The sequence below is a fragment of the Leuresthes tenuis genome, unplaced genomic scaffold (genome assembly GCF_036924035.1).
Source record: "Leuresthes tenuis unplaced genomic scaffold, fLeuTen1.0.hap1 SCAF_18, whole genome shotgun sequence".
Classification (NCBI taxonomy): Eukaryota; Metazoa; Chordata; class Actinopteri; order Atheriniformes; family Atherinopsidae; genus Leuresthes; species Leuresthes tenuis.
The window spans coordinates 17,033,909-17,055,829 of NW_027325372.1; the positions used below are offsets into that span (position 1 = coordinate 17,033,909).

Sequence of the window (21,921 nt, forward strand, 5' to 3'; positions counted from 1 at the left end):
CATCCCACAGTATAGAGGGTCTTTTTGCCCAGAGAATCACTTATGAGACCCCATAATTAACCCAGTGTGCAGTAAATACAAGACTAAACCCAGTCGATCTTTCTACATTTCATTAGTGTTATACTTTTCATTGGCTTTTGATTGTTACACTCATTGGCTTTATTGCCTTGGGTAATTATTACTCACATTCATATGAAATTATTACTTTGAAAACCTCCAAACTTGTTCATTCGACTTCTGTATCTTGAATAACCCAACAGCTTATGTTTGCACATCACAATACTGGAGTCGGTGAGAGCTTTTTAAAGGGAACGGTGTGCTTTCAAGATATTTCTGTTGATTAAAAAAAAAAAAATTTAGTTAATTATTTATCATTCATACTTTTTTAATTTTGTGTTTTTGGAAAAATGTGTTTTTTTAATGTAGGATGTCTGACTCTTTCTGGTTGTGTCATTAAATGTTTTTTTATAATATCCAGCAATAACAATAGTAATAATCGTCATCATATGCTGGCGATATTACTTGCAAGTATTTTCTTGTCAAAGTTGGTAAAACCTTGGGGGCTCATTCATTTTCATTCAAGTTCATTCGGATTGATATTAGAAGTAAGTAAAGTAAGCTGTCAAAAAGAAAATAATAATAATAATAACAGAAGAAGAAGAAGAAGAAGAGGGTCTCCTCCGCCCAATCGGTCTGCCCCGTGTCCTGTCACGTTGCTGCCGGTGTGTCTGACTTGTTCCGTCTGTCATACTGGGTCCATATTCCACCATGCCGCTGTCCTGGCTCGTCCCACGTCCCCCTACCGGCCGGTGTCAAAACCCCGCCCCCCCACCCCGCTCTTCTATCCCTCTCTCCGTACGGGACCGCAATGATTTAGAAGTTCAGGAATCCCACGTGACGTCACCGCGAGGGTGATGTAATGCTTCTGTAAATAGATCGTATTGTAATCGCTCTCCAGTCCAACGTGGTTCCTCTCTGGAGCGCCGCTCGTCCCTCTCCACTTGTAGGTAAGCCTCCGTTTACTTTCATTCACAAAACTTTTAACTCCGCCGCAACCGCTGTCAACGCTCTGAAAACAAGTCAGCTGAAACTCGGTCGTGTGTCCTCATTATGTGTACAAGTTTTTTTGGAGCGGCGCTGGAAAGTTGACTGCGGAACTTTTTAGGCTCAGTGTCCCGGTGAAGTCTCATCACCAGGCGGACGGGGCTGAGCGCTCGTGTCTATTTGGGGGGTGTGACAGCACTCTCCGTACAGCTGTGCCGGGCTTGTTTATGAGTTGAACAGGTTTCTTTACTGAGCGGTAGGAAAGAGACGCGCCGGGTCATGGGCTTTTCTTGGGGCACGCAGTCACACTGACCGCCCGCCTGCCGGAGGATTTAGCGCTCAGAACCGCCGCTTGATTGTGAGCTGAATGATCTCAATGCCTTGCCCGGCCCGGTTCGGTGATGTTGTCATGAGTCATCCGTCAAATATGTGAACTTTTAGGAACAGTAGGTTGCTGAAGTTGGCTCTTTTTGGAGGCTGGCCACTTGGGTACTATTGACGATTCAACAGCTTTGGTGATAGGCTTTTAAAAGTTACGCGTTAATCCATTATCAAAGACAGAAGAGGAGGCGGGAAAACGGTTCTGATTTAGTTGCTTCAAAGATTATAGAAATGACAATAAACAACTTTGGAACTGACAATAATCCGTCTTAAATGCCCAACATATTGTTTGGTCGGTTGTTGTATGTGGGATTTATGCATTAGGGGTGACGTCATTGTGCATTGATGTAACCACTCTGACAGAAGGTTTTGCTGGAAATCTGCTGAGTCTGCTAATCTCATACAAGCACTGCTTAATGGATGGAGGCTGGTGATTTAAAGAAAAAAAAAGAAGCTTTTTGTAATGTATGAATGTTTCTATGAAATGTGAGATTACGCCGTTACGCTGTGGTTGGATTGTATGTGTTAGTATGTCTGGATAAAACTGTGCGGCTGTGATACCTTTTAGCCCTTTTTTCCCAACTGATAATGTAAACTGTCAATTCTCCATGTGCCCACCCATCTGTGTCTGCAGCCTTGTGGACACTTGCTCACTTGTTTTGTTTTGTTATACGCTCACACACGTACACACACACGTACACACACACATGAAGTCACCTCTACTTGCCTGGGGTTGGAAAATGGGGGCTGAGGCAGGTTCAAACCTGTCAGGAGTGCAGGCCCTGAAGCGCGGCCCTCCCTCTGCTGACTCTCTTCCATTCATCACGTCCTCCTCCCTCTCTCTCCGTCTCTGTGCCACTTGCCCTTTCCGTTCCCCTCTCCATCACCCTCATGTTGCTCCGCTCCCGCCCCCTGGCCTCCCCCCCCCATCCCTCACGCACACACACACACACACACACTCTTTCCATTTCTTATGGAGGCATATACTTTTCTCTTCCCTTCCTGACTGCCCTCTCCTCAGCTCTCACTCTTTCCCATAACATCAGGACCCACTTCACCGTCCCAGCACTGCTCTCCCTGCTCATGCAAACCAAAGGTTCAAGAGCGAGTTTGTAACCCCCCCCCCCCCCCCCCCCCCAAAAAAAAAAAACAATAGTAATATTTCTATCTTGTGTTTTTTTACTTAACAGTTGTGGGGGTAAAAGGTAAAGGAAGTGGCATACTTTTTTCCCCTGTGTTTCTTAGCTCTTGGGTTTTAGATGGCAGAGTTTAAGGCTCTCTCGCTCTACTCTCATCCTAAAATGAAGAGCCAGCAGGGGCTGGACTCTCCATCAGTTACATACTATCTTCCCAGCTGAGCCGACCGGGTTGAGCCTGACTTAACTACAGCACAAGCTGGCTTATTGTTGTTCTCTGTCCTGCATTCGTGTTGATATTTTTATCCTGTGTTGACTTGATATAAGACCCGGTGAGCATTCATCCTTTCATCACACTCGTATTATTAACCGTGTCCCGATGAAAGCCTAATTGCAGGCTGAAACAATCGCACTACACTTAGCACTTCACTACACAATAACCACCAAAAGTACAGATCATGACACTGTAAGACTTTGATGCCTTTCGGGTGTTTACATGTTATTAGTATTAGATAATGAAAAGCCAGTGGAAAAAAAAGACTGATTCTGTGCATTATAGTACTTGTCCTAACAAAAAATAAACACCCAGAGAGCTGTTGCACTCCCACTGGCACGAAAGGGATCATTTTCCTCAAGGTGATGTTGTGTCTCAGACTGAAGCATCCATCATCTGTGGCAACTATCTTATTTCACACAGCTTCCACACACAGGACACAATGTGTCATTACCGTGTATTGACCGGGTAAGTTCAGAGAACTACAGGCTGACTGCTGAACGAGCTCGTCTGAGCCGAGAGAAACGGTTCCCCCTCTGCGAGGAGGCTGTAAGTTAATAGGTTGCTCTCTCTTCTTCTGTTTGTGTAGGCTTGCATATGACATGAATGACAAACAGGACAGGCCTTATGTCTGCGGCGCCCCTGGCTGCTCTCAGGTCAGTTGGATACGGCATGAACTGCACTATTATGAAGTGTGCTTATCTTAACCTTACTTTCATTTGTGGAAAGTACAGCTGCACAGCACATAGTCATGGGATGTCAAAGAGCTGATGACATTCATTTGTTGTATGAGTAGAAAAGTATTCTAAAATACAGACTAAGAACATTGTGACTGTTACGTTAGCTAAGAAGCATCAGCTGATTCACCGACTCATCCCATGTGTCGTACACCTGCACGCATTTCCTTATATCTTTGTGATGTGCTGCAGCGCTTTCAGCTGGAGGAGCTTCTGATGGTCCACAAACACAAGCATGAGATGACCCTCAAGTTTTCCCCTGTGAAGACTGACACAGCTTTTACAGGTGAGACCAGCAGTCAAGGCAAAGGGGCTTCGTCCAGCAGATAAGATTTGATGCTATTTGTGTATAAAGTTTCCACAGATGTCTGGACATTTCCCTTCACCCTCGTCTTCCCTCAGCCACGTGGGTTTTCTTTCTTTTAAACCCCACGCCGCTCATCTCAGGCTGCGCGTGTATGGGGCAACCCCCCCCCCCCCCCCCCCCTCGGACTCTGTGCTCAATGAAAAAAAAGGATGATGATATGTTATACAGTATGAAATCAGATAACCCCGATGCAGGCTTTCTTCCCTCAGGTAGTCTGCACTGTAAAACACAGCAGCTCGTGTTGCAGCACGTACAGTAAAGTCCCATCAGATGAGGCCAAACGTGATTTAATAAACAAACAAAACAAAACAGGGCTCCTAATTGCAGATTGTTTGACAAGCAATATACAGCAATTCCCTTTTTTAGAAGCATAAAAGGATTACATTCGAAATTTTGTTTTGGAGAGCAACCAAAAAACATTTCTAAATGTTATATTAGAGCATAAACAGATCTAATTATTTAAAAACCTAGTTCTTCCTGCATGTTTCTGCACATTAATAAAAAATAATATATATATATGATAATAGCAAGCAACAAATGTAGGTTTGTTTGAAGGACAAAGCAATGATGCTTTTGGCGGATGTTACAGACATCAACCGACTACAACTGTCCCGTTGCACATGAATACATTTAGTTTTGTCAATGCAAAAGTCCCTAAAATATTAGACGCATATTAAGTAACTTTGCCATTCTTCATTGAATCACTGGGGTTTTCACCAACTACAGAGTCTCACCGTCAAAATGCTGCCACCAAGCAGAGTCTGTCACCATAGAAACCGCTGTCTGCCTGGATGCAAACATCAGCGTGAGATCAAACCACTGCAGACTTTCCCGCTGGGTCCTGCTCCCCTCGTCCCCATCCTGCAGCCCTTCTCGCCTCCTGTAGGAAATCTCATGTCAAAACAAAGACCACCAGCTGACCTTTGACCTCTACATATTTAGACGGCTCGGAGAGACAGGCCGATGTTATCAGCGAGCGCGGCTGAGAGGATACTTGTCTCTCCTCTTTGCATTATAACCTGGACTGTAGTTGATTCAAAAAGAAAAAAGAACTCAAACAACAGAGACTTTTGTGGATGTTTTCAATGTCCACAAATTCTTTTTAAACCCCATCTGTTTTGTGCCCACTTGTGTGTGTGATGTTTTCAGACGAGACTCCAACGCCAACGCGATTTTTGCAGAACTGTGAAGAAGTTGGAGTGTTTCGGGAGATAGAGGAGGAGTTTCTTCAAGCACAAGAGGAGGAAAACATCAAACAGGTAAATGTGACAGAAAAGATAACAGATTTAACACTCGTTCAACACTTTTCACAGTCAGGGCTTAAGTTTAAAGGATTTCTAACCAATAGTCAGGACACAATGCGTTTTGTTTGGGAGGTCTGTCGGGTTGGCGTTTTGAGTGACGCTTGTTTGTGAGGGAGATTAAAAACAGATATCTGACCTGCTGCAGGAAAGACACACGAGGTGATCAAATTCTACCCTGTGAATTAAACAGCTAGTCATCAAACACAAATGTGCCCAAACAAATGCAGGCATGCTGACACACACACACACACACTACCCCTCAAGCTCCAAAAAGAGTTCCAGCTGATTGTTTCTCCTGCTTCTCCCTACAGACGCTTTCTCATAATGGGCCATCCTATATGAACCAGCACCAGCTCAAGCCCCAGCTTCAGCTCCAACACCCTCCCCAGCCTCAGCACTCACATCCCCAGGCACCGCTACATCATCCCCAGCCACCGCTGCACCATCCCCAGAGCCACGGCCCCATGATGGCACCCAGCTGCAGCCTGGCTGCCCAACAAGCTCTGACCTCCTCCTCCCAGTCTGGATCAGTCATCACCCAGACTCCTTCCACCCTAACACATTCAGGGTGAGTATAGCTTTGAATGTACACACAAACTCAAGATACTCAAAAAAGCATACACTTTTTACTTGATTTTCTCCATCACACACACATTTCCTTTTAATTTCCTTTTCCGCACTCTTTCTTTCCTTTTCTTGCCCTGTTTTGGACACATTATAACTCACTCTGTCGGGCACATACTGGCTTTTTCCCTTGCATAATTCATCACTTCATTAATGAACTGAGAGGAAGGAGGAAACATTTCAAACTTCGATTTATTGAAGGAACAAAGCAGGGATGGAGGGCCACGGCATAACACCCACTCAAGGTCCGACTCACTCTTCCCGCCCCACCACCCAACTACCGCCTCTGTTATGTCTGTAAAAACTCAGAACCAGACTGGAGTCTCTCAATGCCTGGGCAGCTTCCATGGCTCCCTGGTTATCACCCAGTTGAACTGACAGATTAGAGGAGTTCCTGTCTTTCATCTGACCGGCTCCCACCAGCTGCTCCCACTCTCCCGACAGTTTCGCTAAGGATTTGTGAAACTCAGTCTGAGAAATTCTCATTATGCATACATATACTTATGCATATACTACAGGGTTAGTGTTACACAGAAATTTAAGACACATAGGCACTAAAAGTTTTAACAAATGTAAATATAACAACGTGATAAAAAAGGAACACCACTGTTTAATTTAGATCAACCCTATATTTCTCTAACTGAGTAACCGTAACTTGCTTGCTCTGAGGGTGCCTTTTGTATGGACAGACACCAAATTCTGACTTCAGGATAGTGTTTCTACATTGAAACCATAAGTTCAGCTTTTAGAATATCAACCCATATCAACCATATAGCTGCTCCATATAACCAAATACTAATTCTATCTTTCCACTACAAGTTGAACATATTTCTATTGAGTTTTAAGATTAAAACACATCTTTATCATCAATATAGTGACTTTTAAAACCCTACGACATATGAAATAAAGACATTACTGAATGTATTTGGTAGTATTATAATTAGTTTCCTTTGATCGATTGGCCAAAAACTGGGGTCAGATTTTGCGGGGGATCAGATTTAGGAACAATGCCGGCTTATCAATAAGCACACGTTGCACTCAGCAGCGGTATTCAGTTAGTCTAGGCGAGGTCTACCTTCTCTATCCTTTTCCTGTCTCCAGTTCTTCCCCACTAGATTTGGAAGTTTTTAGTCAAACAAAACAAAAAGTGACCAGGCAACAATGGCACTGGGCAGAGGTAATGTGAGAGCACTCTTTACAAGATGGCTCCCCAGTCCCAGCATACAACATGGGGTGAAGTACCGTCACATCTTCTACATACTTCTCACTATACCTCTCATTTTCATACGTAAATTTGTGCTTACAACAATTTTACTTTTTCATTCCTTCCTTTCTTCAGAATTTCACCAAATTCGCTCTGAAAATAACGAGGTATTGTCTCGTAGTATTTAACATTTTGAGTGACGGCTGTTCTATAGTTTTGGGATTGATAAACGATTTTATCGAGGTCAATTCTCAATGAAAAACTTAGAATTTCGACAACATGTTGTTTTGCAACACGCGCTGTTTTGGGGGTAGTGTTAACACACAATGACAGAGTCTTTCCTTAGTCACATTGGCAGAAATGGACTCATATGTAGACCGAACATGTAACACAAAATTTAAATGACAACATCATTTCAGTTTGTTTCGTTTTCCTTCATTCTTTCCTCATATCTCGTCCCACAAACCATCAGATTTACACAGTGACCCTAACCAACATCCCTATGGTGGCAACAACAGACTAAGTCACCCAACATATGCCTATAATTGAAATATTTATATTTATATACTCAATTAGCATTCTCTTCTGCCTTCACATTGAGTCACAGGGAGACAGGACATAGTGAGAGAAAGCGTTTACATGTTGCTAAGTGTTGCTTGCCATCAACGCCTTAAAATGGTCAACCTTTTGTCATGATAAATGTCCATCTTATGAATAATAAAGTGCCTTCTTACCTTATCAACTGGCCTTTGATAAGAGGTAGCACATTGCTGGTGATATCTGCTTGCGACACACGCAGTACATAAACAAAACGTTTGTCACATCCCTGCAGATGATTAGATGAGTCAAGGTGCCAAAAGTAAGTCAGTGACACAATAAACTCCAAACATCTGTCCAGGTCCCGGGCAGGCCATGACAGGACAGAAAGCAGACAGTCGGTTATGGCACAATAAATCAGTGCCAGCTGAAACCAGACATGTTAGTCAGTGAAAACCCACTAAGTGTTACTAGGTGAACTGTGGATGGGTCGTCTGACTGCTTCCTCTTGAGTTTACCACCAGTTTCTATAGCAACCTGGTTTGTGGGTATCTGGCTGTTGAGCCTGCTTGAACTGTTGTGGTTACGTTAGGAAATACCATTTTGGTTTGTCTTTACTTTGTTGTATGTTAAATAGGTCACAAACTCCCTGAATCAGTGATGACATCACTGCTAATGACTTCAGCACGGCCACCGAGGCCCATGCTGTGTGAAGGGCAGAGAGCCAGAGCGGTTAGGTCAGCACATGGCACCCTGGGTCTCTGCATCCCCCGCTGTGATCCCCTGAGATTCTCTTCTCCCTCTCAAGCTGTCATTTTTATTTTTTTTTAACACATCTCTGTTTTATTTTAGTTTTTTTCCCCTCATCATCCCTGCCATTGTCATTGCTTCACCTCAAACCTGTTTACACTATATGTGCAATGACATATTGAATCCTTATCAATAAACGTGCTTTTCAACTCTTTTTAGGGACTATTTCCTCTGTAAAAAAAAACTATATGAGGACCGTGGATTGCCTCAAGTGACCTGGCCATTGTATCTGCTGCTGCTGTTGATTTATTAATTGCTATGAACAATACAACCAAAATTCCAGTTAGTACCTCCCTTTCTCCAAAAGAATCAATATTCACAACATCTTAGACGATAGCCAGGTCAAATTTGGAAAACAATACCAATACCCTGCTATGGAACCCCACAACCACTGTTGCATGAGTATTATCAACAATCAATAATTGAAAAACTATAAATTCTTTTTCTAGAAATGTTTCAACTCACACCTGTCATTGAACCAGGATTACTGGAACATAAGCTGCGGATAGCCCTCGTTTGACCTGTTAGGTTTTCTTTCTCTGTGTCCGACCACAGGCCTGTTCCCGGGGCGCTGTCCTGCCTCCTCCACATGCGAAACAGACACAGACAACCTCTGCCAGCCTCCTTACCTGGCACCCTGCCAGACCCCGCCATGCAAGGGGCATCTGCTCAGCACATGACTGTAAGTATGGAAGGCAGCGTCTGTCATGCTCAGGATTACAAGCATAGGCACATGTATGCTTTATGATTCATAGATGGAGGTACGGTGACCTAAGTGGTCAAGCTCCCAAAGTTAGAAATATTCAGAGTTGACAGGAAAATTCACTTCACACTTGTGGATGAATTAATCAAAAGTGTCTGAATCCAGATGGATAGGACCTTATGACTCTTCACACTTAAAAGTTATTGTTTATACGTACTGATGTGTTCTTTCATCGCAACCGAAAGGTTATTTTTGTGTCAATGTTTTCTTTCTTTTCTATTTTAGATAGAAAAGCAGATGTCTTGTGCAATGGGTTTACCAGCTCCTGTACACAACCCTTCCTGCTCTTCACCCCAGGTATTGACAGACAAGGTTTATGACTAAAACTGAAAGTCAGATGTCAATATCAAAGCAAAAATCTGATATTTTAGACGTACTTGTTTATGTCTAAAAGACAGTTAGATGTGACGTTTGACACCCGTATTGTGTTAGACCAGTATAAGCTGTGACCAGTTGCTGTTTAGCTTAGCTGACTTAGCTTAGCACTGAAAGAGGAAACAGGGAGAAACAGCCAGTCCGCCTCTATCCAAAAATAAAAAAATGAAAAAAAAATTAATAATCAACCTGCAAACTTTGTTTAAGCCCACAAATTTGCACATTGTCTACCATTTCTAGTTTTTGTGCTGAGCAAAACTGACAGGTAGCAAAAGCTTCATATTTGGGATGACATGAAAAAATCATGTGGTGGAGAGCAGTGTCAGTCTTCTGATCTGACTCACCACCACACAACAGATGAACATTTCCCAAAATGCAGAGCTATTTACCACTTTTCATTTCTATCATTTGATAAATAAATAGGGATATGAGTGATATAGGCAGTATTGTCCACCATGGAACTGCACTTTACCAGTGATGGTCTACAAAACACATATTTTGACAGCCAGGTTTTCATATAGAGCGAACCAAACACACCAATACCATCAACTTGTGGGGTGCAATTTGTAAGGGAAGGTTTTAACAAACAGGGTTTATAGCATTAGCAACACATTATTAGCTAAGTGCTAACAAAGCAGGATTAATTCACTTTGTGATTCTAAATAGCAAAAGTTATATAGTTTATGCATAAGGAATGTATAGAGGAAGTGTTTAACTTCTTATTTCTTATCACAAAATATTTTTAAATTACTATCTTCATATTGATTGGCGACCGGTCCAGGGTGTACCCTGGCTTTCGTCCAATGGCAGCTGGGATAGGCTCCAGACTCCCGCAAGCCTGATTAAGATTGGATTAAGAGGGTATACAAATTGGATGGATAGAATTTCTTATTGTTTTTATGCTACATGGAATGGGGGGAAAGATCTGAAACAATATTTGGACTGATGTAATGTGCTACATTTTTGTTTGGCCTGCAAATAATACCGTATGTTTTATTCTTTATGACAAGTTTAGTGGGATGTATCTGGGTTTTGTTTGTTGTACAGTATATATATATATATATACATAATGATTCAAAAGAATCTCCAGTCATGATTTGTGGTCATAAGATTATGATTATCCACTAAAGATCTTGCATTTGGCAAACTGATTAGTGGTGCACCACTAAAACACAGCTTGTCTCACCTGCTGTCTTTGGCTTGTTCCTTTCTAATCAAGACAGGAAATGGAGTGTAACTCTATTCTACCACACACAGATGCACAGCTCTGAACCACAGGAAGTCACAATCTCCATGCTCCCCCTGATTGTCTTGGTTGTTATATTTTCCTCGTGTCAAGTTGCTCTCAATCTCTTCCCTTTTGAATTTTACATTTCCTCCTTCAAGGTGCATGTTGAATAAATTGTTAAATAGATACTTCAAAGTGAAAACTGTGAGCTCGCCTTGCATACACAACTTTTCTCTCTCTCTCTTACACACACACACACACAGTCACAGGTTATGACTTCTTGTAGCAGAGCTTGTATATAAAGGGGCAGATGAAAAGTGGTTTTAAATTACAGGCCAGTCAGGTTCCAGGCTAAAATCTGCACCACTCTTCTTCATACACTATTTATGAGGGCACTCACTGATATAATGCATTCCTCAGTCCCATACTTTAGCTGTCACAACCAATGCCTAAACTCAAATCTCACTCGAACTAAATACTAACTTTCTACAAATGTCCACACGTCTAATATGAAAAATTCTCAACAAACTAATTACAAACACCCATGTAACACAGCCAGTCTTCTCCTTCCAGACACACAGCACACTATTTAATTATATTTTAGTGTTACCGGGTGTGAAACGGGACCCTGCTCCTTTAAAACCACAAGAGGTGCGTTAACATGCCTCTGTTGTGCGGTAACACCACACTCAGCTCGAGTGGAAAAGTAAACATTTGACAAGTGGATCAGTGTCTCATGTACAGTTTTTGTGTCTTCATTCACTGATCCCTCCAGACAGAAATATCAACGTGGTGTGTCATCTAGGCCAAGGAGACCTATGATGTAATCATCAGCCCCAAGCGTCAGGGTTTCTATGTAGTAAACAGAGCAGCAATACTCGTGTCCCGTCCTGCTCTGTGCGTGCGGCTGCACATGTGTGTTCGACTGGCGGCCTGACTGGCTGGTAAAGTTGGCACAGTCGGCTCAATGACCTCATCCTTGGCACCCGCTAAATGTGTTCCCTTTTTTCGTTGCTGAATGGCGGAGAGAGAGAGAGAGAGAGAGAGAGAGAGAGAGAGGGAGAGGTGAAAAGAAATCTGCTTCTTCTCTTAAAGAAATATTGTGTAACAGCAAGCAGATAGCAATATTGCCTGAGATGGGGAGTGGGAGATGATGTCATGCTCCAAACATGACCTCTCCCTCTCTCGCTGAGCATGGGAGAAAGGTTAGATGAGGTTTAATTTAGCTCGTACAGTCTGTTTAGTCAGATGATACACAGGAATGATAAAGTGTGAAGGCATCAAGCTGCAGACGGCAGCATTTGTATTGGAACACATTTTCCTTCTTAGTGTCTTCACTGTTGTAAATAGTCAGGTGGAACTGCAATGATGGACTACAGTGAAGGATTTTTACTGAGAGCAGATATACTTTTATTTTTCAGACATTTATGACTCTATTTGACTCTTACGTGGCCTGTTGGTCACTAATTCACCTGGTGTTTGTAGCATTTACTGCAAAATAGATCACAAATATGTTATGATCTATAATTAGCTGTATGCATAGAAACCTTCTCTCACAGCAGCTTGTGAGTTAGTCAAGAAATGCAACGCATTCATTTGTGTTCCTAAATTTGAATGTTACATTTATTTAATTTGCAAAGACACAAAAAAAACCACTGAGAGGTGTTTCCAGTGTGTGAGAGTGTTAAAGGGTCAAAGTGTGGGTTCTCTCTGGGTACTGTGGCTTCCTCCAATTGCCAAAAAACATGCATGTTAGGTTAATTGGTGACTCTAAATTGTCCTGAGGAGTGAATGTGAGGTTGGATGGTTGTTATTTTCTGTGTGGCCCTGTTCAGGGTGTACCCTGGCTTTTCGCCCACTGACAGCTGGGATAGGCTCCAGACCCGCTGCGACCCTGAGTTGGATTAACCGGGTATAGAAAATGAATGGATTTAATTCGTTTAACATGGAACCACACAGCAAATCACTCACCCAAAAAAGAAAATCAGAATCCCTTAAATCAGAGGCATTTTTTATTTTTTTTTTATGTATAACTATATTTGTTTAATCTATCGGCCAGAACTTCTGTTATCGACTTTTCAATAGAACTCTACAGCTTGATAGCACTGTAGTGGCACTGTAGGATCTTGCCTGCCTTTATTGACAAGCTTAAAAAGGTCACTCAGAGGGAGGTCGGTAGAAAAGATGTGTTAAACTCTGCAAAAAATCTGGGTAACTAAATGTGGTGTTAGGAGTCCAAATTCACATAAATACACATGAACAGAATCCTAATGATACTGCATCAGGATGCTCTACATAGTCACATTGATCATGTGTGTTCATATGAATCATGTATCATATTATTCTCTCTTTACAGAAGATTAAAAGAAAAGCAAGTATTAACCAAGTCCATTTCTGTTAATCAATGATCTGTCTCTGTTTAGAGAGCCAAACAGACTATGGGCCACCATTACCAGCAGCAACACCCAGGAATGGTCCCCATCAACAACCCTGGAACATCCATGGGTCACATGATGGAGATGATGTCACAGCGCTACCAAGCTCCTCCACTACAACAACACCATCCCCAACATCATCATCATCATCCTCATCATGCGCAGCTCCCAGCTCCACCCCTCACCTACCAACAGCGGTGCCATGCTCCGCCTCCACAACACCTGGGAACAACCCAAGGCCACCAGCTCCACCAGTCAGGGAATGTACCGCACGCTCAGGCTCACCAATCGCCACCTTCACACTTACACCAAGGCTCACCGCCAGCACCTCCTCTGACTGCCCCAGCGCAGGTGCAGTGCAACATGTTTAATGGACATTACACATTTGCGATATATTCATGCTTTCAGGTACAGTGAGGTAACCTCAGTCTTGTTTGTTTGCAGTTATCACCAGTTGGACAACAGATGCAGTCTTCACACCCATCCCACTCTCAGCATGCAGTGCAGGCAGGTGGTAGCTGCAGCGGTGGTGGAGGAGGTGGCAACCGTCGCAGGAGGTCATCGGAGCAGGACCCAGACGAGCGAAGGCAGAAGTTTCTTGAACGGAACCGGGCTGCAGCCACCCGCTGCCGGCAGAAGAGGAAACTGTGGGTGTCGTCGCTGGAGAAGAAGGCAGAGGAGCTGACGCACACAAACCTGCAGCTACAGGTGGGATGCACTTTGTACGCAGGCGAGCGCTCATACTCACACAATGTAGACATCCAAGATACTTAGTATGTCTAACTTTGTGTTCCTAGAACGAGGTGACATCATTGAGGTCGGAGGTGGGTCAACTGAAGCAGATTCTGCTCACCCACAAGGACTGCCCTGTCACCACTCGGCAGAGAGAGACACAGGGGTACCCCAGTGAGTAAAACCCCCTCCCCTGCACCCCTCTAGAAAGCTCACCAGCTTTTGCAGATCATCTTTATCAACATTGTGGGGATAATTCAGGCACATTAGCCCTTGTATGGGCTCTTAAGCAAACATTACATGGTTACATGTAGTCTTGCTAGCATTAAGAATGTCTCATGCATAGAGACTTTCAATTGTGTCTTACAGAGCACAACTAAACAGCACTTACGAATTAAAACCGCTGTTAGCCCCACAGTCTCTAAACATAAGATGCACCTTTATTCCTGAGGAGAGCCAATCAAGGAAAAGCACTGCTTTAATGAACCAGACCTTGCTCATCTTGCACTCCAGGCAAGCTAACGTCAACAGCAACTTTAACTGACAGTGATGAAAGATTTTTTTTAAAAAAAACACTGCACCTTTAGGCTAATGTCCACTTTTCGGATATTATACTTTAAGAGCGTCAGAGAACAAAGAGAGATGCAGTACTGGCATGTTTTATATTCATATATTTCTATTGTTGTCTTTTTACTTGTATGTACAGTATTCAATTGTCAAAATAAAATTAAAAAAAAGAATCGGAACCGCAATGGGTTTTTATTAATCTATTAAATATGCAAAGGAAAGTGATGGCAAGGCTCACTCCAAGAGCAGACTGTCCACACATTCTAAGTGGCTTTGACAGCTGTCTCTGTGTCCAGCTGCAGGGGTGAGCCCAGGAGGAAGTCCCACCCCTGCAGGTCCTGGGTCTCATCTCCAAGCTATCCAACACAACAGCATTTCCACCTCCTCGACTGCCGGAGGCGACACCGGGCATGTCCCCCAGCCTGGACGCTAGCCTTCGACATACAAGTGAAATGCTGAACTGGATGAGTGAACTTTTAGAGCACTGAGGTGTTTGTGTTGTTGTCAGACTTTCTGGTTGGACCAGAGATATCGTTTGCCAGATCAGGTGCAAAAATGACCCTTTCTGTGAGCCTTGTTAAAAACTGTGATGGTTACATGGCAACTGGATTCTGTGTTGTTGCAGTAAATGTTTGTTTCTGTTTACATCAGTCTGACCATCACTTGTGACCCACAGACAATCCACACACACACACAACACAACGCAACTTTCTGAACATTGTTTGCTCTGATATCTTGCACTAATTTTGAAAAACAAAGCTTAGATATTTAGTTGATGTTTTCTAACTGAGCAGCTGCTCTCGCACACCTTATGCCTTCTATTCTAAGCCAAGGCAGCTTGCAATAAACTGTACAGTTGTATTTGTTTTTTGTTTTTTTTAACAAATAAACCACTTCAAGGCAAAATTATATTTTGAGCTTTGAAATTTCATAGTCTTGTAAATAAAAATCAGTTGAAACCACATCTGTGTTGGATAGCCATTTAAATGATGATTGTACAGTGTTTCCTGCAAGGCACTTTTCTTTTTCTTTTTGTAACACAATTGCCATGAGTCACTAAAGAACTGCAAATTGCACTTCATTTCTAAATCCCTGTCAGATCGTTTCCGCTGAAATTAAATTTTTTGTACTGTAAAGAGGACAATGTGGACAATCGCTGTAAATCTAATGCTAAAATAAAAAGACTTATTCTGGTATCTTTTAGTGAGTTTTGTCTTTCTTGGACATGTAAGCTGAAGGACTTGGCTTTTGTCAGTTTGTTTTAGGAAGATTATGGTTATCAGTTTGACTCTGTCCTTACAGCGTGGTCTACTCTGCCATCTAGTGTCTGCTTTTGAGAGTGGTGTCCAACTGCGAGACGTAAAAATGGTCAAAGTGCAGGAAAGCCTGTTTAAGTGTTGGCAAAAACAAACATGGGTTTCTCAGTACATACAATGCAAAACACTGAAAGTGGTTTCTGCTCACTTATCTAATGCAATGTCACTCCTATCAGTGTTCATCTATCCATACATTTTCCCAACTGTAACAGACTCTTCCGTGCAGAATATTGAGATGTTTTTACGACAAGCTTCAACGTCGGACACCTCGAGTGACTGGTGATAGGAAAATTGTTTGTGTGCATGCATGTCTGTGTGTGAGTAGGATTTGATTTTAATGTGAGAGGCACTCCACCCCGTTGACTCAAACAAAGGGACTGCCTAACTATTGCCAGACTTCATTTTGACACGCATGCAACACACTTACATCCCCAACAGCCTTGTTGGGGATGCATGTGTTTGAGCAGGCTAGTGTGGTTAATATGAACAGATTGTCTGCCTGAGACATTTTAAGTAAAAAAAAAAAAGGTAATAAATATAGTGAACTGAAGACACTGTGGTGTTTAATTGTTTCATCCTTCTAAATATTTTGTGATAACCTGTATTTCATGTATATGGAGCACTGATTAGTTATTTTGTATTCCCTGCATCCATGGAAATACACTTTTTAGGGGGTGCTTTGCCAAACAAAGTAAATGTCTCACATATGACACTGCAACCATAGAATCAGCAGCATCTAACCATCCAAAAACAGTGAAATGACAAATTAGTCACATTGTTGGGGATTTTACTTCCTTGTGTAATGCAAAATAATACAAAGTGCCATATAAAAGTATAAAACATAATAGGTGTGGTACAAAACAAAGGTTTCTTTTTCTTCTGCCAGCCAGTAGCCATCATTACATTCTGTACAAATATGCGACAATATGACGTCTGCAAACTCCAAAATAGCACCATCGTTGAAATCAGTGGTATATCATTCATATGTACACACCAGCACTCCCACCAAATAAAACGTTCAGAGACACTCTCGCAGGTGCGAGGAAACGACAGAGGAAAGGCACAAAGCAGGAAGGGGCAGTCAGAAGGAGTGGATTTCCTCTGGCGCCTGAATAGAACCTCCTGAGCTCAGCTCTTCTACAGTCATTGCAACTCAAAGAAGTTGCATTGTGAGTTTGTGAGTTGGAGCTGCAAGGAAACCTCGTGCTTATAATGTGATACGGTAGTGTGCCTGCTGAGAAGAGCAAAGACAGAAACAAACAAATTCACATATTTATATGCTGTACAGTGTCAGTATTTTTCAGTCTGAGTTTAGAAGTTTAGTCAGAGAATCTCTGCATGTCACTGTCTCTGCGAGCACTGCAGTTGTCTAAAAAGCGATCACAAGGGAACTCAATGAGGTCTCCTTCTTCTAGCGGTGCAAGTCGCACTGGTCGACTGCTCTGAAAGCTGGTGAAGTCAGTGGACACGGAGGCAGTCGCCATCGCGGGACGAAATGGTCTCCTGGTGGAGTACATGTGGCGCACGTGGACGGCTGACTTCCTCCTCTGCAGCTTTCGCCTCAGGCTCCGCCCCAGCCAGACCCCACCGATGACAAGGAGCAGAACGCCGTTCCCCGCCAGTGTTGCCACTGTTACCAGCTGGAGGTCAGAGGTCAGCGTGGTTCGAGGGCTCAGCCCCTCAGAGAGAGTGACCAGTCCTGCACAGTGGTCCCGGGGCGCGACTTGACACGCAGATCCTCCAACCACTCCTTCCACACAAACCATGTAGGTCACACCTGAGCTGAGTTCTCGAAGGGTTACAGAGCGAGCTGCTGATTGGGCATAAACGTAGCGGGGGAAACGATCTGGGGTGCCAAACCTGTCAAACAGAACCCGGTAGTGGACTTCATCTCGACCTGGCTTGGATGCTGGTGTGAAGGGGTGATGGTCCCTGGTGGTCCAATGTACAGTGACAGTACTGGACGTCACTTGATCCACTGACACATTAGTGATGAAATGGCGGTTGAACACACAAGGATCTGTGATTACAGGAAGAGCCTCCTCCTGATCTGACCTCAGGAGATCAAACTTTTCTCCTGACTGAGCAGGAGAACTGGTGCTGAGCCTGATGTCTGTTGCATGACTTGATGTAGAAGTCACTGACGGATCAGTTTTTGAAATAACATTTGACCTACGTCTCCCTTTGGCACGCCTCCCAGCAGTCCCTGCAGCAGCTCGTGACTCACTCTTTGGTTTCTTCTGTTTCAGGATGGACAAATGTTCTGACACCTCTGGACCTCCCAGGTTTCCTTGGACTCCCACCTCTTCTTGCCCCTCTCTTTTTCTTTTCTCCCCCTCTCTCCTCATTATTGTTCCATCCCTCCTCTCATGTCTCAAACCCTCTCTTTCCCCCACTTCTGTTTTATTCCTATTACCTTTGTCCACTTGACCATCTGCATCTATCCACTCTCCATTCTTTGCATTTATCTCTCCTCTCACTTTCTCCACTTTCATTAGTACACCCCCTCCCCGGCTCTCCTCAGGGCCAGTTCCACTCCTACACAAATGGCTCCAGTTGCCAAGGGGTTGCAGCTGGGAGCTGTTCACATAGTCCAGATATTTCCCTCTCAGAGTTACTGGGTAATGACATTGCACAAATACACTCAACAGTTTACCCTGTGAATGCACAGCAGTCATCCATCTCTTGAGTTCCTCCAGGCGACAGTCGCAAGTCCAGTTATTGCCATGGAGATCCAAGTCGTAAAGCACGCTGTTGACGGCAAAAATGTCACCGGACAGACTGGTGAGAAAGTTGTTCTTTAGCTTAAGCACCTTAAGGTATTTAAGTCTGGAAAAGGCCAAAGGTTCCACATTAGAGATCCGGTTGCGGCTGAAGTCCAGCTCCTCGATGCGCTCAAGGGGGTCAAGAAGACCGGCGGGGATTTCCACCAACTCATTGCCGTCAATCAAAAGCTCCCTGAGGCTCGACAGTCCCTTCAGAGCGTCGCTGTCCACCCGAGAGATTCTGTTGTTACTAAGCGAGAGCTTAGACAGCTTTTTCAGGTTTTGGAAGACATGGCTTCCGATGTATTGGATTTCATTTTCAGACAGCAGCAAAGTTGTCAGTGCTCTGAGTTGGGAAAAAGTGAGGGCATTGCGCACGGCTGACTGCTTGTTGTGGGCCAGGTTTAGAAAGCGCAGGTTGGTCAGTTTGGAGAAAGCGTTTCTGTGGACGTGCTGCACTTTGTTATGTTCCAGATGAAGATAATGTAGACTGATCAGACTTTTAAAAACCGAGTCTTGCAGAACTTCTATTGCGTTGCCATCCAGGCGCAATTTAACAAGTTTATCCAAGTTGGAAAAGAGTTCGGGTGTGATTTTCGTAATGACATTGTTATTTCCATAAAGAATGGTCAATTTCTTCAGGCATTGTAAAGTTCCAGTGGGTATAGCGGTTAAAAGATTATGTCCCAAGTATAGCTCCTCTAGTTTGGTCAGTTTCTCAAATGATTTGGGGTGAATAATTGCGATTTGATTGTACTGTAAATTTAACCTTGCAAGGTTACCATATCGCGTGAAATCGAAGGCAGAGATGTTGGCAATGAAGTTACCCCCGAGGCTGAAGATCAGAGTGTCGTCAGACACCCGCGCGGCGGGTTTGGGCACTGTGCGCAACCCGCGGTTGGTGCACATGAGGTGCTGCGAATGCTGGCAGTCGCAGCGTTCGGGACAAACATCCATAGTCGGTGAAGACGATAAAAACCCAACGTGCGACAACAGCAAAAAACATATTCCCGCCAGGAAACTGCTGGTCTCCATGCCCACGGCGCGGCTGGCACAGCCAGAGTCTGATGCGGCATTCGCTTTGCGTTGTTCAGGTGCAGTCGCCCCTCTCCACCGTCATGCTGCAGACTGACTCCTCCATAACTCACTTCTTGTCTCATAAAGTATTTCACACTTCAAAGACATGGCCCAATCGCTGAGCTGCAGCATCTATAGACTAAATTAATTAGTCCAATGCGCTCTGATGCTGTCGGAAGACGCGCTCACCTCCCAAGTAAAAGATCCATCCCTCCAAGTGGTCATCTGCAGCGAATTATAGAGTTCAGACGCTGAGATATCACACACACACACACTCAAGAAGTCCCTCCCCCGCAACTCTACGACCCTGCCAGAGCCAGATGTGCACTCTATTTGACGCACGAGATCTAGAACTTTGCTCGTGCACGCAGGTGATCAAACACACTCGCAATGAAAGAGAGAGGGAGAGAGACGGAGGCTGAGAAACCCTGTGACCGAGTTTAGTGCGCGCCCCCGGCAGCCAATGGGGTCTGAGATCTGGATCAGATCCTTGGTATGGACAAAGCAGACAGGAAGATATACTTCCCGAGGAATCCCAAGAGAAGCCCTGAGTCTTTTTTCTTTCAATCTTTTTTTTTTCTTTTTCTTTTTTGGCTAGTCGAGCTGGAGCAAACGAGATCACTCATGGAAGAAGATTTTAAGCACAAGTTCACAATGCCCCTGTTTTTGTGAAAGCTATAATGACACAATGACAGAGAATGTTTTTCTGCTCACAGCAGTCTTCCCAGCAGAGGCAACACACACCAGCCCTGCCTGCCCTGCATGCACCCAGATCACACGATGTGTGTAGGATCACACAATCCCCGCGCACAAGGCGTAACTGCAAATTTAGAATCTCTCATTAACTCGCCCTTTTGTTGTTGGGGGCCATTTGGAGCACAGATGTTTCACATTTGTAGATGAGGAATTCGGGACGACAAGAGCGTGTTACACCGGTGGGCAAAGGGTGCCAAATCTGAGTTAAAGTTCTCAAACTTTAAGAGTATAGGGGAAGGGCAGCCTACATACAGGATGAGTGAAGCATATGTGCATAATTTTGTAGACAGAGGAATGATTCTCTGCACTGTATGTAGAGATTTCCGGGTCTCAAAGCAGGCAACGTCACAGCCGAGACATCTGCACATTTATGGCCAACACGAGGCGGAGTGCTTATGCAGCGACAAAGGCTACACAAAATTCAGAAATAAAGTTTGCTGCAGTATTCTTTATGGTTGAAGGATTGTTTTGGGCATGCATACAGCTTTCTGACACAAGAAAGTTTAATCTAATTGACCTGTAATGATTTCATGTAGAGGCAGAGGACAGATTATAAACGAGTGGAGCAATACAACAAATGAAGATGACACAGTTAAGTTTTGTGGAAGATATAAAAATAGTGCTAAACTAAACCGGTTAGTTCATTCTTTTTTCCTTTCAAAATTGCAAGGAGAAAAAAATTAAGAAAAGAAAAAGAAAAGTAATTGTGAAAGAGTTTATAGTTTGAGAACAAAGGACAGGGGGTTCAGTCAAAAAACACTGAACCAGCTTGCGCTTCAGTGGTGCAAGAAGCCATATCAGCACCAGTCTGTGGAGATATTCTTCAATGACAAAGGCTTCATTGTTTAAACCCTAAATGGGCGTAAATTAATGGTCATCAGGGTAAAGAAGTCCAGAGCTGGTTAAAAAATCTATTCCTTTTTAAGCCAATCTTGAAGGGGTTTATTTAAAATTCACATTTAACCCAGGTTTCAATGGGATTAACAGTCAGAAAAGTGACATTCATTCGGGGGTCAAACCCAGGCCATCATCTTGTGAGCATCTCTTGTAATCCGTTGAGCAGGTGACCACCACAGTGTCATATTACTGACATGAGAAAAGTATAGGGGTCATTTTGCCTGTGGAGGAATCCAGCCTGCAACAGGTCAGTCTATATGTTGAAACTCATTTTCTTCTCTAATGGAAATTCATACAATCAATCCTCAACTGAAGAAGCTCTCAACCCCAAAGTTCTTGCAGATATTATGCGTTATTCATCTGACCGCTGTATCATGTCTTGGTGGCTTCTTCTTGGCAGCGTTCAGCCATAGTTCCTCATTGTTGGGATTCTATGTGAAACATTAAATGCCGTGAGTGGACCCTCATATGATGTTGGAGAAGTACCTTTGGTCTCTTTCAGCCCACAACCAAAATAATACATGAATGATTAAGCAAATTTGTGTTTTTAAAAGGTTTGTGTTATAAACACACTGATTTCACACGGTTTTTC

General features: G+C 43.5%; 2 protein-coding genes across 2 annotated transcripts; one reads left to right on the forward strand and one right to left on the reverse strand.

Annotated features, from left to right (window-relative positions):
* Positions 1-976: 976 nt before the first annotated feature.
* On the forward strand, positions 977-15,714 carry LOC140275492 (cyclic AMP-responsive element-binding protein 5-like). The gene is made up of 11 exons (XM_072370969.1): positions 977-1,007; positions 3,425-3,491; positions 3,765-3,858; positions 5,089-5,198; positions 5,555-5,811; positions 8,974-9,100; positions 9,407-9,478; positions 13,208-13,570; positions 13,664-13,927; positions 14,017-14,125; positions 14,815-15,714. The coding sequence occupies exons 2-11, from the start codon at positions 3,438-3,440 to the stop codon at positions 14,949-14,951; spliced, it is 1,587 nt and encodes a 528-aa protein (XP_072227070.1). The 5' UTR covers positions 977-1,007; positions 3,425-3,437; the 3' UTR covers positions 14,952-15,714.
* An 890-nt stretch (positions 15,715-16,604) lies between these two features.
* tril (TLR4 interactor with leucine-rich repeats) lies at positions 16,605-19,982 on the reverse strand. The gene has a single exon (XM_072370878.1). The coding sequence runs from the start codon at positions 19,632-19,634 to the stop codon at positions 17,154-17,156; it is 2,481 nt and encodes an 826-aa protein (XP_072226979.1). The 5' UTR covers positions 19,635-19,982; the 3' UTR covers positions 16,605-17,153.
* Positions 19,983-21,921: the final 1,939 nt, after the last annotated feature.

Coding starts and splice junctions, on each gene's coding strand:
- LOC140275492 (XM_072370969.1), top strand. CDS start 3,438: ATGAATGACAAACAGGACAGGCCTTATGTCTGCGGCGCCCCTGGCTGC. Junction 5,199..5,554: donor AGGAGGAAAACATCAAACAG/GTAAATGTGACA, acceptor TTCTCCCTACAG/ACGCTTTCTCATAATGGGCC. Junction 9,479..13,207: donor CTTCCTGCTCTTCACCCCAG/GTATTGACAGAC, acceptor GTCTCTGTTTAG/AGAGCCAAACAGACTATGGG.
- tril (XM_072370878.1), bottom strand. CDS start 19,634: ATGGAGACCAGCAGTTTCCTGGCGGGAATATGTTTTTTGCTGTTGTCG.